Below are 15,372 nucleotides of genomic sequence, written 5' to 3'. Positions count from 1 at the left end.
CTCCGCCGCCGGGGACGCCGAGGCGCGGCTGGTGGCACTGACATCGGCGGCCCTGCCTCTCCTCCCTCGCCCCCGGCCCTCCCCATGTGATCGGTCTTAATCCCGGCAGTGTGCGCGCGTGGGGCTCCATTCCGCGGTGCCCGATCTCCGTGCCGGGGTGGGTGCTCGTGTGTGCGCTTCCCCTCCCCATCCCCCTTCCCCCAAGAATAAAAGAAGAACCGAGAGGCGTGCTTAGAAAATAAATAAATAACCACCACACACGCGCAGCCCGGAGCAGAGTCGGCGGGGCTGGCGGCGGCGGCGGCGGCGGAGGAGGAGGAGTGAAGGCGGCGGCGGCGAAGGAGGAGGAACGCGCGGAGAAGGCAGTAACTTTCAAGCCAGCTCAGAGCCCAGACCTCCAGCCAAGCGGTTTGCAGCGCGGCGGCGGCGTTGAGTGTCTGGCCCGCCGGTCCGGTCGGGGTGTGCAGTAGGACGGACGAGCAGCGCGTCGCTGTCCCCCGGCGGCCGGAGATGTCGGAGCCCAAGGCAATTGATCCCAAGTTGTCGACGACCGACAGGGTGGTGAAAGGTAAGCGGCGCGCCGCGGTCGCCCGGTGCACAGTGTGCCGCAGGCGCCGGGCGGCTCACCTCCCCTCCCCCAGCCCCGGGTTCTCTCCCGGCTCCAGCCACGGACCTTCTAGGATATTGTGCAACCCTCGAACCCCCCTCCCTCGCGCGCCCTTCCCCCAGGCTTCCCACCCGGCCCCCCTTGGGGGCATTTTTATGTAACGGGGGCGTCAGTTGGCAAATGGCTGAGCCGAGGGGAGGCGGTGGCGGGGTTGGCTGTGGCGGTGGCGGGAGGGGGCGCCCGGGGGGTGGTTGCTGGCAGGGTGTAGCTGCTGTGACAGAAATAGGAAGTGGGTGGCTGCTCGCAGTCTTGCATGGGATCGGGTTTATGGTTTTCTTTTGCAGAGGGAGGGGTGATTTATGGCTTTTCAGAAATTAATGTGGCATTTTTATGTGGCCGTGGCTTTCCACCGCCTGCCTCGCTCGGGCAGGGTTCTCTCGGCGCTCCATTGCAGCAATTCCCTCCGCGCCCCCTCCCTCTTCCCTTCCCCCTGAAAGGGCCCGCACAGGACTCGCGAGAGAGCGGGAGAGCGTGGGGGGAGCCCGGCGCTTCCTTCCGCGCGGGGCGGGGGCGGCCGCAGGGAGGGGGTGGCGGAGGGGACGCGCAGGGGGCGTGGGAGGCGGGGAACGACCCGAGAGCCCAGCCGCTGCCGCCCCGGGATTCCCCCGCAGGCCCTGAGACACAGAAAGCGGTCCCCCAGCCTCCCTCGCCGCCCCCAGACTGCCCCCACCGAGCTGTCATTGCTCTTGAAGGGTGACCTGCTGGAGCACACCTCCCCGGTGGTAACCTCACCCCGCTCACTTCTTCCGTGCCCCTGGCACCCGCTTGTTAACGGGCTATTTGATTCCTGTCATTGGCTCTTCTCCCCCCCGGGATCACAGACTCCTGGCGGCGAGGGCCCTGGGGTTTCTGGCGAAGAGAAGCCGGGATGCGTGGGGTGAGGAAGGGGACAGGTAGTGGTCTCCTCTCTCGCACCGGGGAATCCGCCGACTCCGTTGTATTCCGTGGTGGAGTGGGGGAGGAACCGTCCTGTGAATCCTGGAAGGATGAGGCCACAGAGCAGATACACCAGGATTAAGTAGTATCCCTACTTAATGTAGTATCCCTACGTTCCTGGAGTCAGGACGCGGAGCAGAGTAGGGATGGGCACGGGCTACGCGCAGAGCGGGCCTCTGGAATTGGAAACAGCGCTGGACGGTGTAGAGAGAAAGTGTGTGTGTGTATACGCCCGTGTGTTTTGTGCCGAACAGAGATAGTATCTAATGTGGCCTGAGCATGCAAGTAGAGTGCAAGGCAATGAAGTATGCACCATGAGCAGTTAGGTGAAGTAACCCAGCAGTCTGAAGACCATGCATGATGCATAAGTCCTTACGGGGCTTCGGACTATTCATAGCTTCACTCAGGTTTGCTCAGTTTTTTTTTTTAAAGTAATGTGCGTGTGAGTGTGTGTATGTGTGTCTTCTCTCTTCTCTTGTTTTGGTTCTATTAGAATCATTCCTGCTTCAGTGCAGTATTCACATACCCATCAAAATAAGGAGGTAATATCTCTAAAAAAATGACTTGAAATAGGTCTATTGATGCACAGCTATTCTTTCTGCAGGCATGGATTCTCATGTAAACAGTCAATTCACATTCATTCAAAAGAACTATGTTTTGTGTTAAGGGCCTCTGTTGACATTTTCAAAAATTAAAACCTTTTGCTGAAATATCAGAGAATAACAGATATCTCCCTAAGGTGTGAAGTTTAGGTGTAACGCCAATCTGTATGTTGAGATTACCTTTTTTCAAAACACTTGATGTAAAGCTTACAATTAAAATGATAGCAGTAAATGTGTCAGCAATTAGAAAACACTCATGTGTACACATAAGGTCAGTTCTCTGTTTTAAATCTCAGTGTGGCTTCTTAATGTAAATGTAAAATTATCATCAAGTGAAGAATGTGAAAATAATTGTTCATACATTCTGGCTTGATGTCTGTACCAGTTGATGTGAAAGAGCCCATTGAACCATTCCATGGCTATTTTGTCTTGTCTTTTTACAGTATTGTATTATATACATACTATCGTAAATGGCTTTTCATTATACGTACACATGACCACCGATAATTCAAAAAAATTTGGTTTACCTATTTTTGCAGAACTGAAATGCAGTTGGATGTAATAGATTCAAAATAGGAAAAGTTAATTTTGCATATATTTTGATAGGGATCTTGATGTGAAATTTTAAATGTGAAATTTTGTTTATAGAAAAGGTTTTATGATGAATCCTGATGTTAAGGTGGATATACTACTGCTATTCCTCTTATGCTTTCTTATAGACTTTATATGGTTGGCTTAAGAGGCATTATTGAAAGTTGGATTTGACATTTTGTCATACATATGATTTTTACCATCATTTGAGATGATAATCTATTTTGATTCTCAGTCTTCTATGACATAGCATTTCCACGTGAAAACATATGTATATGCTTAATGAGTAGGAAGTACATGTTTGCAGAATGGAATACAGGTTGCCAAACGATCTTTCACGTTTACAAAAATTCAATAAGACATAGTTCACGAAGCCATGAAACCATGACTTTACTCTAAATTTTGTTAGAACTTTTCTCTCAGTGGTCTGAGATTGACTCATGTTTTTAAAGTAGGCAAGTGAAATTTTTGTGCTCCTTAAGTATTCTTTCACTTTATAAAGTACAGATAACATTGACTCGCAAGTAGAAGTAAGAAGAATTCGGATCATTATTACTGCGGCAGGCCATGGTGTTTGTTTACAGTTATCTTCATTAGTGTGATCTGGCTTTTGTTGTATAACAAACTGCTGTTTACAAATAAAGCTGTGCTTGTGGTTTTGTTTGTAGTAATGCGATGATGTGACAGCTTTCTTGATTTGTATTTCCAGAATGCAACTTTAGAAAGGTAGGCAGGTTGAGTTTTAGTCTCGACTGACTGTAGTTTTTCAGATTTTCAGCATCTTCTTGAGTGTGTTCACAGACGCTGGTCAGTTTTAAAACCTTAAAAATGGAAGGGCATGGCAGCATTGTAGAGGAACAGCATTCGTTTAGATAACGTCAGAAAGTTACTTCATCTAGCAAAACTTGGGCTGTTTCGTTTTGTCTGTTCTTGCATAAAAACAATGGAAAGTAAAACAATTCAGAGAAAACATCTTGGTAGTGCCATTTGTTGGAAAGCAGAATAGTTTGATCCATTTACTGTTTTATATTTTTAAAAAGAAACATTGTATAATTATAAGGCAAAAGACAGAAGTCAATAAATAGAAGAATAACTATTTCCCCCTCTCCTCCCTTAATACAGCCCATAGTCTGGTTTTTTCTCTTCAGTGGTGCTCCACGGGCCTTGTTCCAAACTCTGGCTTCCCTTCATGTCTCCCTGCCTGTTCCTGTCTTTAACTCTTCTTCGTGTGTCCCTAACATTCCCTACGGGCTGGGCTGTAGAACTTTGCTTATGTGACAGTTAAACACTTGGAGGAAATCGAACTGTATGTGACAAGTCTGCTGCTTTGTTATATCTCTTGCCCTTTCCTCTCTTCCCATCTCCAGGTATTTTGTAATGGGCCTTTTACCTTAACCCAAATGGTAGAAATTCCAAATACCATGGTAGGTTGTTGAGGGGTCAATTCCTGGGAAGTGTTTTGGGGAATTTCTCAAAAGCTCTAGTTAGGGGACTCTTGTGCTTTATGTCAGATTGCTTTTAACTCTTGGGAATGCAAAAAAAGGATCTGTCCTTCTGTGTATTGTCAGCTTATATAGTATTTGTGTAGACAAAGTACACATAGAGAAATTCTGGAAAGCTATCTAGGATCTTATAAGCAAGACGATTGTAGCTAAGTAAAATGTTACGTAAATAGGGATTCAAGCCACTAGTGTTTCTAGCTGAATGAGGCTGGTAATACTACCTAATTAAAGAAAACAAAAGTATGGTACATCAGTGATAACTGTCATGTTTGGATCTTGAAATGGAATATTAAATAACGCCATTTCTTTGCAGTGTGTCAAGAAGAGCTCATTGTGAATTTATTTTACTGATGTTTGTTACCATCAGTTGAGTTTTTCCATGTATCTGGTTTTCCATTTGAGTATAGTAAAACTGCATTAATTCAGTGTCATTAATTGAAACTTTGACTAAATGTCATTGTTTGGTGGCTGAAGTTTACATCAGCACTGGATGTGAAGAAAGGGGACCGACTGCTAATCTAATTAATACTATAAGCAACACGATTTGGGCATGGTGAATATCCTTCAAAAGAGAACAAATTCTTTTCAGGACTTAGTGAATGGCATGCAAATTAATGCTGTTAATTGCAAATTAGATCTATTCCTTAATCCTTTCAGGATTTCTACTATAAAGTAAATATAACACAAGTGCATTGTTTTCAAAACATTCTGTAAACTTAAGGCTTAAGGCAACAGTTGCAACTGGGATTCAGGGAAGTTCCAGTGCTATCAATTAGAAGAATTAACGTTTAAAAAATAATAGTTTTTTGGGAACTGTGGGAAGAACCTCTGCTTTAGAGAACAATCTAAGACATCCAGTTAAAATGTGAAAAAAGTAACACATTAGGCTCTAGTTAGAGGTTTACTCTGACATTTGTTTAGATTAGTTTAAAAATATGCCTTTTAAGATCTGTTTGTTTCTTTATGATGTGCTTTTATTTGTAATTTTAGAGATATGAAATATGACTGACATAGTATGCGTTTATAGCTTTTATAATTGGCCTCTTCTGCTTTTCCTTATCTTTTTTGTGTCAGCCATGTGTAAAGTTGAAACTAATTATGAAACCAAATAAAGAATCCATTTAGAGTGACCTCATTGGAAAACAGCATTTTTCTAGACATAGTCTCCTTTTAGCAAATCCAGTTAAATTATATGGAACTTTGATAAAAACTAAAAAATCATTTTGTTAATTTTTTCAACAGCTTTCTAGTGTAGCATTCTTCTGATATTCAAGAGGAATACAGTGAGATTTTGAGTCCCAGCTTCCTATAATTCCACTGTTACGTGTTAATAGCATCACAGGCTACTTTTCCTATATGTAAATGGGCAGCAGTTGTACTCGCCATTCACTTGTGAGAACCAGAAGATCATCCAATGGGAGTTGAGAGCCTGGAAGGTTACCCTTGGTCCACTCACCTGGGAATGGCAATTCAGTCACTGCTGACACAGAATTACAAATGACAGCGTGTTAATGTATTTTCAGGGTCACTCAAGAATAGTCAGGACCATTAATATTGAAATTCATGAATGCCTTGGGTCTACAGTGGTAGCTCATGTGACATTTATTTTATGGTTGAAGAAATGGAGCCAGAATAGATAGAATGGTTGGTCATAGGTGGGACTAGAATGGAGGTGAGTGTAAGCAAATTCTTCCCTTTGGCAAAGGTGCTCTTCTGTCTTGAGCATCTGTTTGAAACTGTCACTTCTTTTAGTAATATTTAGGATATCACATTTTGTTTTGAAATTTTCTTTATTGAATTACTGGCTATATAAAATAGTTTTATTAGGAGAAGTTTTTATATCTTTATATTTAGCAGAAATTTAAATTCTGATGGTAAATGTTATAATCTGGTTTGATCTTGGCATGAAGTTTACTAAAGGAAAACTGTTAAACAGTGTTTTCTATTCATATCAATATATACGCAGAAATAGAAATAGCGTACACTCCTGGTAAGGAGTTTTATTTACTTTTATTTTGAAAGGTGTTATTGTAAGACTGTTTGTCTGAACTACAGATAATGGCCCATATTGTTATTCTGGTGTGAGGATTTTGTTAATTTCTAGGGAAAGCTCTAGAAAATAGGAGCCAGTGTTTCTTTCTTTTTTTTTTTTTTTTGCGGTACGCGGGCCTCTCACTGCTGTGGCCTCTCCCGTTGCGGAGCACAGGCTCCGGACACACAGGCTCAGCGGCCATGGCTCATGGGCCCAGCTGCTCCGCGGGATGTGGGATCCTCCCGGACCGGGGCACGAACCCATGTCCCCTGCATCGACAGGCGGACTCTCAACCACTGTGCCATCAGGGAAGCCCAGGAGCTAGTGTTTCTTAGGCGATCTACTCCTTTTTTAAAATACAGTCATCAGGTAGGAATGATGTAGAGTGAAACAGTGTTTCAGTTTGTAAACTGTCTTTAATATTCTTTGCATTTTGGCATTTTTAACCCATTTTATTTTATAATATTTCCACCTCCTGTATTCATACAGGCTGTATTCATTGATAAGCCATCCATTATATTTCATATAAGAAATCAAATTAAAAATTTCATATTCCTCCACGGTTAGGGATTCTGAATAATGGCTTAAAGCAGGTGGACTATCAACTTGAGGACTTAGACCTATTGCTGGAATCTCAAATCCATTTCACAAGTGCACATGCAGGTATTTAAAAAAAAAAAAAACTCTGAGGAAGCAGTTATCAGTTATTAAAATGCTATATGTTTTTGGAATTGGATGGATTCCTTTTGAGACCATCATAGAGAGGAATAGAACTTTGTGTTTTTCTTTTTATTTCCCTAGTCCGTGCTTTTGCCTCACAGCAAAATATATTCAATTCTATTTTAAAAGGTGGTGTCTCTGACTTTCTTTGAACTTCTGTCCCTTACAGCTGGAAATTCTGCATGTCTCTGCAAAAGAGCAAAACAAACAAGTAAATTACCAAAGATTTATGTTAACAGCTGCCTCCAGATTATAACATACCACCTTTCAATGTTTGTCAATTTCAGATACTTTCTATAGTTGTGAAACCCGAAGAATGATGGCTGATGTTCAGAGAGAATATTTTATTCATATGGAGCTAAATTTAAAAAAAATTTTCCATCAGCTCCAGGATTCTAAGAGTTAAAGAGTCTCTTTCTACAAGTGACTGTATAGCTCCAGTTTTTCTTTTTGGGAGGAGCAGCTACTTCTGATTTAAAATGTTCAGTTGTCTCTATGTAGTATTGGAATGTTTTGGAAATTTTAATATGTCAGTGTCTAAACTGTATCTCCCAAGGTTGCTGCATTTACTTGGATGTTACATAAAATGATCTGTTAAAATGTGTATTCAAACTTTTAGTTTGGGAAATACAGTGCCTAGCTAATAGTGCCTAGCTCAATGCCTTGAACTTTGGGCACTGAATAAATTCTTGTTGAATGATTTGGGCAATGCAAAATTATCACGTGTCTCCTGAAGCCATAAATGGAGACACATTATATGTTTATTTTGAGTGCGTTATATAAATTTCGATTCTATGTAGATGGCTCTATATGGTGACTGCCAGGTTAATTGGAATGCTGCCTTCTCCAGCGACATCAGAGAATGGAGTATGAGAAGAAGGCATTACGAAGGTGACACAGTTAGATTGAGGGCAGTTTTGTTGTTTGGTCATTTGGACTGGCTTTATGCCAGCGGAGTTTAAAAGGCTAAATCCTTTTCAACTTAGCATATTAACTTGAACCTGAAAGCTTTCTTTCAGTTTCTGTTGTATTTCTCCTTAGGCCGATCAATTTTTGACGAGTGAGAAAAGATATGTTAATCATTCAGTGTTTGGTTTATTGGGTGATTTATATGTTTTAACTGTTGTCCAGACTTGGACTTGAAGAGAACAATGACCTGGCACATCTCATGACGAAAAACAAAACACGAAAAATCGAAACCAAAACAAAGCAAAATTCTCTTCCTTTGTTTGCATCTCAGTTCATCATTTTCTGTAAAGCTTTTGTAATCCAGAAATGCAGGCTTCTCCAGCATAAGCTCCTGCCCTTCTCTGCCCCCTCAGTGTCACTGGAGGCTATCTAGTGGGAAGATACAGGGTCCGTGAGAAGTTAAAAAAGGTGGCACCAACTCTGCTGACTCCTTATATTCTCCTAAGTGGGCTTTAAGCCATCCATTGACATTTGGTTTTAAACATCTTGTGAGCTATGCCATTTTATCAAATTAAATTAAAAGCACAATATATTCTCTTAAAATGACAGAACCTGAGTCCGGGCTTCAAGTTTGTGTTATAATTTTTTTGCGTTTTACAAAGGAATTAAATTTCTTTTTATTATTAAACCTGGCGTTGTTGGTCTGCTATGTATATTTAATGTTAATAAATTAAAGTACATGCATACCTTCTCTGTGTGGGTCTGATTATTGGCATGATAACAGTTCTCATCATTTAATTCTCATTATTACAGCTTTAGTTCAAATGTCACCTCCTCTGGGACCCATATCTCCTAATACCTTCACTCATTGGAGTGAAGGGACTCAGTCTCTTCGGTCTCACAGCGGACACCTTGAATAGAGCATGTTGCTGTGATGATTTGTTTGCCCGCCTGCCTCTCCTCCGCAGAAGTGGAGAGCCCAGAAGACTGGGTGTTGGTTCCACTTATCTTTGTATCTTTAGCCCTAGCACAGGGCCTACCCTAGAACAGGCATTTGATACATGATTGTTAAATAAATGAAATAATAGATAAAGGATAAGAGGGATTTAAAATTTTAAATTATAGGGTTCTTTTCTGTTTTGACATTTTGTGGATCTTAAATCATGGGTGGCTCACAAACGTGAGGAGTTTCTTGATTTGTAAGCGCCCATCCTGTAGAGGTGTTTGTCACATGAGTTTTGAAATATTCTGTTTTATAATTGGGATTGTATGTTTTTTGCCTAATAGCCAGCCTGCAGAAGCATAACTGGCAATAGTGGCTTACCCAGGAGTGCTTAGTTTTCAGTGAGTCAGCGTCAAAGGGTGTATAGGTCGATTTACTCAAAGTTAGATGATGTTTTTTTTCCTCAGGAAGATTGGAGATGATCCCAGGCTGTGGGGTGAGCTATTGTGACAGGCATCTGGGAGGCCCTGAGTTCACATCACAATCATATTGCTTACCTCGAGAAACGTGCAAATCCAAATGAATAAAGGTTAATATGTGTAGGAATCAAAACAGAGATGTAAAACGCACTGTAGGCCCAAATATGAGATGTCTGTGTAATAATACTAAAAATTCTTCAGGCGGGGAGTACAGGCTGCTTGTGAGTCCGCTCTCCTTATGGCATATCTGCATGGTGGATGCTTTGAGGAAAGCATGGCCCTGGGATCCACATCAACAGGGAGGCAGCATGGTGAGCTGTCTGCTCTGATGGCTGTCACAGAGGACCACCGATGGATCTGCACGAGCCCAGACTTGGTCATATGGCTCCCCGTTAAAGCAGGCCATCCGGGGCTTTCCCAGCTCTGGTTTATGAGCGAGGATTTAATGTCTCCCTAGCACAGAAATACTTTTCCTTCAAGGAGCTGAAGAGTAGGGAAACTATATTCCTACGTAAAAATCTCATCATTGTCAACCTTCGCCGATCTGCGTTTAGCAGCCAGGGGGGAATCGCTCGTCTTCACCTCTAGTCAGAATTCTACATGAGTGCTGTGTCTCACTGCACATGCACTTCTAGAAACAGATGTAGAAAATTTGGAATATGTTGGGGGCAGGGGGAAAGAGGTCCCCTCCGAGTGACTAAAGGATTTTAAATTGTGACCGGAACTGAGAGATTCTTCAGTCTTAAAAAGAAAAGGTTGAGTGGTGATTTAACTGTAGATTTAACCATATTAAAAAGTCTCTTTCTACAGCGGATCACACTCAAATGTTATCCATCACTACTACCAAGTGGATAAGAGAAAACACCGTTCAGAAGCATTAGGGATTTAGGTGATTTTTTTTTATAACCAGTCAAGGACATTTAACCCTGGAATGCATTGTGGGGATCTTCTGAATAGAGAGAATACATGATCCTCATTTATTTGGGTGTAAATGAGACCTGAGACTAAAATTATGAAAATTTGAAGCTAGAAGAAACCTTGGAAATCTGACTCCTGTCCAGCCTGGAGCCAGTCCTCTGATTGTGAATTGGGGAGAGGGATCGGAGTTTATGTGGGAAACCTTTTATCTCTTATACTTGCTGAAGTCTGACCCTAACCACAATGAACAAATCAGACTCCTAGAATGGGACAGTGCCCCAGAAATCTAGCTCAGGCTATCCCCAGTGTGGAACCCTTGTCCAGACTCTCTGAAGGATAGTTTTCCACTGCCTGTGAACATATCTAGTGAGAAGGAGCTTCCGACTTCTTAAGATCTCCTGCTCCATCCTGGCCATTTCTGCCCGTCAGGATGTTTCCTTATGTTTGACCTCAGTCTGATGCTCTGACATACGTGTTTGTTGTTCCTTGCATTGCCCTACAGAGTTCGATGAAATGAACCTTTTCTGTCTTTTACAAGAGAGCTTATTTGATACTAAAAACAGCTTCCCTGTTCTTAACTCTTCTAGCTTTTTCCCACATGTCGTGGTTTCTGGGCTTTTCCCATCCCAGTAGCCTTCTTGGAAAACCACATCAGGTTGTCAGGGTCTCTTGAAACTGGGGAAGTGGGCAAAGGTTCATCTTGGCTTGCTTCCGTCTGTGGAACCTCCAGCACCATGGGCTTGGTTGCTTCACTGTTCTTGTGCTAACCTTTAAACTTCCTGGAACGCAAGTCCTTCACTTGGGGGGCCCAGTCTAGCATCCATCCCATGATGTCCCTTGTCTGGGTGAGGACCCCCAGCGTCGGGATGCTCATACTTCTCATGCCCTTCCTACTGAATTTTCCTTCAATTGTGTCTTCTCCCAGTCCCTCTGCATCTGCAGCTTTAAGGTATCGAATACCTAATCTGCTCTGTAACTGGGAGCTTTCCAGAAAACCTGGCTAGCAGATGCATTTTACCAGTGACTTCTGTAGGCATTGTTTGTATTTTGCTTGCTTTTATTTGTAATACAGGCGAGTACTAAAGACAGTGTGATAGCCTGTCACCACGGTGGTTTAGTGGGGTAATTGAAGACAGGCCAAGTTCCTTGTTTACTTTTCAAATCACACCATGAAGGCACCTCAGCACCCGACTTGACCAGAGCCCAAACCTGCCTCTTCTGCCTGCTCTAACTTCTGGCACACTCTGTCTTTAGTAGTTGTTGATAAACAGCTCCTAAGGCCATTGAAATTGGCTAACCCAGTGAGTCCGATTGTAATTTGATAACTAGTTTAAGTTTCACCAAGGCCTAAAAGAGGCCAGTGGCTTCCAACTGCAGTGTCACAACACATTTCTGTGTTACACTTAGCTGTGAGGTATTAACAGCTACTGATAACGACATACAGAAGTTTGCAAATGACTTATTTTAAAATATCTATATATAAACTAGGGTGGATTCAAGTTCAGCCTTAAAATGTTACTTTCACTTCATCCTGATGTGTTTCCTCATGCGGGAGAGGATGCGAGCTGCAGCTGTCACGGTGGGTATTTGCATAGCTTGCAGTCCTCTTGATCTTACCGATATGACTTTAATCACAGTGGAAATCAGACATTCTTGTAAGCTGTGGCAGTGTTTGCCTTCATTTCCGTGAGCATTTTTGAGGATAGTTTATTAGAACCTGGATTCACTCATGCTAGTGTTCTGTGCAAGTGAATGTCATGTCATATGCATCTTGATAGAAAAAAAAAGTCTGAGACTTGAGAGTACAGAACAGACCTTTGTTAGCCAGATCTGTAGATTGAATAGATCTTGAAACATATAGGTAGGCACTTTTGGGGTGATTTCAAAGTGCCGTATGAAACTTTCCTCGAACATTTCCTAGGGGGTCACACCTGAAATTCCATTATAAATTACTTATTTAGGATAAGATTGGCCTTCTTGATAGAGGTTTCGAAAGTAACTGATCTTTAACAAATAATTTAGTGAATTGACTAGTTGTTTTTTGTTTTGTTTTGTTTTGTTTTGTTTTGCCTTTGGGTGGTATTGAATCCAGGAAAAATCGTGTATTTTAGGAGTCTTTTTGTGAGTGAACGTTCATTTCTCTTTAAATCCATATCCCATGCCTCTTGTACCACTCGATTTTCCATACTGCTTTCTTCAGGTATATCATTGTAATATCCCCCAGTTGGTAAATAGATTAAATAATCCATTATCAAGTGTAAAATAGCTGTTAAAAAATATTATTTCCTTCACTTACCACACCATCCATCTCTCCATCCATTCTTCCGTTCTGTCCATGCATGCATGCATCAGAGTTTTAGTGCCCCCTGCTTCCTGGCTCTGTGCTATGTTCTCAGAGCTTACAATAAAGTAGACAGGTTACTGTCCAGTGTGGGGTGTGAAAGCAAATCACAATATAAGTTATAATTACTTTAATAGCAGAAGATGCAGCATGCTGTGGAGTGTGGAAACGGAAGTAACTGTCTTCAGAGACTGTACTTTCATTTTTTGGTAAAAATAAATGGAACCGATATTAATTTTCTCTGTGTGTAGCATGATAGGCACATTGTTAAGATGTGGGCTTATTTTAAAGTGAAGATGGCATAAAAAGTGCTGCAAAAGGAGTGATGAGCATTTAGATCTGAAATTCTGTAGCTATTACAGCTACCTGTGAGCAAAGTATATGAGAGAATCATGGGCTACTGAAGGTGGAAGTGACTTTTAAAGTCAACTAGTTAGCTATCTTCCAAAAAAAAAAAAGACCTTTCTGTAAAATGGTTAATAACCCCCTATCCCCCCTAATTTCCAGTGATGGGGAGGCAGCATCAGAGTGTGGAAAGAGTACTGGTTTATGGTTTGACAGAACCTGCATTTCAATCCTCCTTTCTCCATGTGCCAGCTGTGTGTTCATGGGGAAGTTATGTAATCATCCCGAGCCCAATTTTTCTTAACTGAAAAGTGGAAACAGTAATACTGATTTTGAAGGTGGTGGTAGCCAGGAGGGGAATTGTATGTGAAATGCCTTCCCTACTGCCTGCTCAAAAAGAGCCCTCGGTAGCTGTTAGGTATTGTTATTTTATTGTTGGACAGCTCCCTTGAAAGCGCATCGTTCTTCTAGAAGTAACCTGCATTAAAGCATATACTTTGTCACCTCCTACCCACTGTCAAATCCATTGTAGTTTGGGGGCCTCTACCATTCTCCTGAAACAGTATGGCAAAGGTCACCAATGACTGTCCAGTTGCTGGTCTCTGTGATATTTGAAATGGTGGGCCACCTCTTTCTTCCAGAAACATTGTCCTCATTGTCTTTCATGGATTTCCTCTTTCTCTGACTTGTCAGCTCGTCTTGATTGAATCCTAAAAGTTCTTTAATCCCTTTACAAGTTCTTCCAGGCAGTTTCACCTCCTTACACTCATAGGATTTACTTCTGCTTATAGGCTGATGATTAACACATCTGTATTTGCTATCTAGTCTTTTGTCTGGATCTTTCTCTCAAACCGTATATGCAGCAGTTGCTGTGGATGGATATGGTGAAAGTAAAGTGGGGTATTTGTTCTCCTGTGTTTTCTATCCTGGGTGCAATGTGACCACCATCTGTCCAGTTAATTGAATCTGTCCTTCAGTTCAGATCTTTTAAATACTTCACCCAGTGCAGCAGTGTCCTCCCAACATTAGTCTCTTTGTTTGCAAACTTGTCCCCTCTCTAACATTCATTGTCATTAGAGTGATCATTTTAAAAATGAACATCTGATTCAGCTAATCCCATTTTTGGTGATCTTTTTCTGACTGAATTTTAGGAACTCTTTATATTATAGGATTTGACCCTTATTGCCTGAATATCAAAAATATTTACAGTATATATAGCATATGTCACATTGTGCTGAAGTTACTTTAAGTGTCTTCGGTTTATTACAATATAAGTTCTTGGGAGCAGGGAGAACATTTTTTATTCGCATGTGTATTCTGCATGCGTGGGGCTATTTGGTCTATATAAAGTTGATGGAACTAAACTGAACAACTTAAAAATCCCAGTGATACCTTCTGTGGTTTTCTGTTTGTTGTACCTCTGCATGGAACACTCTTGCTCATTATTGTGTCCTGCTTCTGTGTAAAACTTACTTTTCTGATCCCCTCAGCCATAGCTGTCTGTGCTTCCTCTTGTACTTGGTACACACAGGGTATCACAAACATTTGCAACACAACTTTCTCTTTAATTGTGAAATCTTCAAGGACAAGTCTCTATTCACTTCATCTCCCCAGGCTTAGCATGATGACTGGCACATAATTAATCTTTTTTTTCTTTTTTTTCCTCCAGCAAACGAATTGACTGGAAAAGCTATACCTGATTATCACTAAAATGTAGTGATATCAATACTTCCTTTTTTTCTCCTCCAGTATCATGCTTTTTATTAATGTAGCCCAGGTTGGATTACTTTTTCTAGTACACTTGATTTATGGAATCCCTGACTTCCTTATCCATCTCCCCAGGCATTTTCATGTAAACGTATAAGCCAGGTCTCCATTACTCTGGATTTTGTAATTATTTTACACACTTCTAAGCACAAGCATTAGCTTGTGCTAATAATATAATATAAGCTTCTAGGCTTTTTAGATCTTTTATTTAAACATATGGATTCTTTTACTTCTTCTTTCTAGTTATTTGCCCCAATTTATGTCCTTAGTAGATTTGCCTAGGCCTTTATTTAAGCCTGGCAACCAAATGAAGTTTTGGAGCCAGTCAGTTTGGATGAGTGAGTTCACAAATCTTTATTTTAGGTTCCACATATATAACATGGGAAAAAATCCCACCTGTGTTAATAAAAAACTTGTGGCTTCTGTTTAAAAAAAGAAAAAAAGGGAGGTGCTTGAGTAATCCTTGTCCTTGACCTTTTCCTTACCTAATTGATGTGTTTTTCTATAGCTGTACTTTAGAATGATAAATTAAAAAAATTTTCCAGTGCCTTTGCCTGCCTTGAGACTTCCTTTAATCTTTTGTCATTTCAGGGAGTGGAAGGAATGAATTTTCCATCGAT

At 41.5% G+C, this 15,372-nt stretch overlaps 1 protein-coding gene across 4 annotated transcripts in view; it reads left to right on the top strand.

Annotated features, from left to right (window-relative positions):
* Positions 1-15,372, top strand: part of PPP3CA (protein phosphatase 3 catalytic subunit alpha) — a 299,920-nt gene continuing 284,548 nt past the window's right edge. For 3 of the 4 annotated variants that reach the window (XM_007463806.1, XM_007463808.1, XM_007463807.1), the window contains exon 1: positions 1-568. In XM_007463806.1, coding sequence (XP_007463868.1) covers positions 511-568 — 58 coding nt within the window. In that variant the 5' untranslated portion in view covers positions 1-510. The remainder of the gene's footprint in view (positions 569-15,372) is intronic. The other variant, XM_007463809.1, reaches the window with a different exon arrangement.

The sequence above is a fragment of the Lipotes vexillifer genome, unplaced genomic scaffold, assembly GCF_000442215.2.
Source record: "Lipotes vexillifer unplaced genomic scaffold, Lipotes_vexillifer_v1.1 scaffold49, whole genome shotgun sequence".
NCBI classification, from domain to species: Eukaryota; Metazoa; Chordata; class Mammalia; order Artiodactyla; family Lipotidae; genus Lipotes; species Lipotes vexillifer.
The sequence above is the reverse complement of the archived record's forward strand: the minus strand, read 5'-3'. Positions and strand labels throughout refer to the sequence as shown.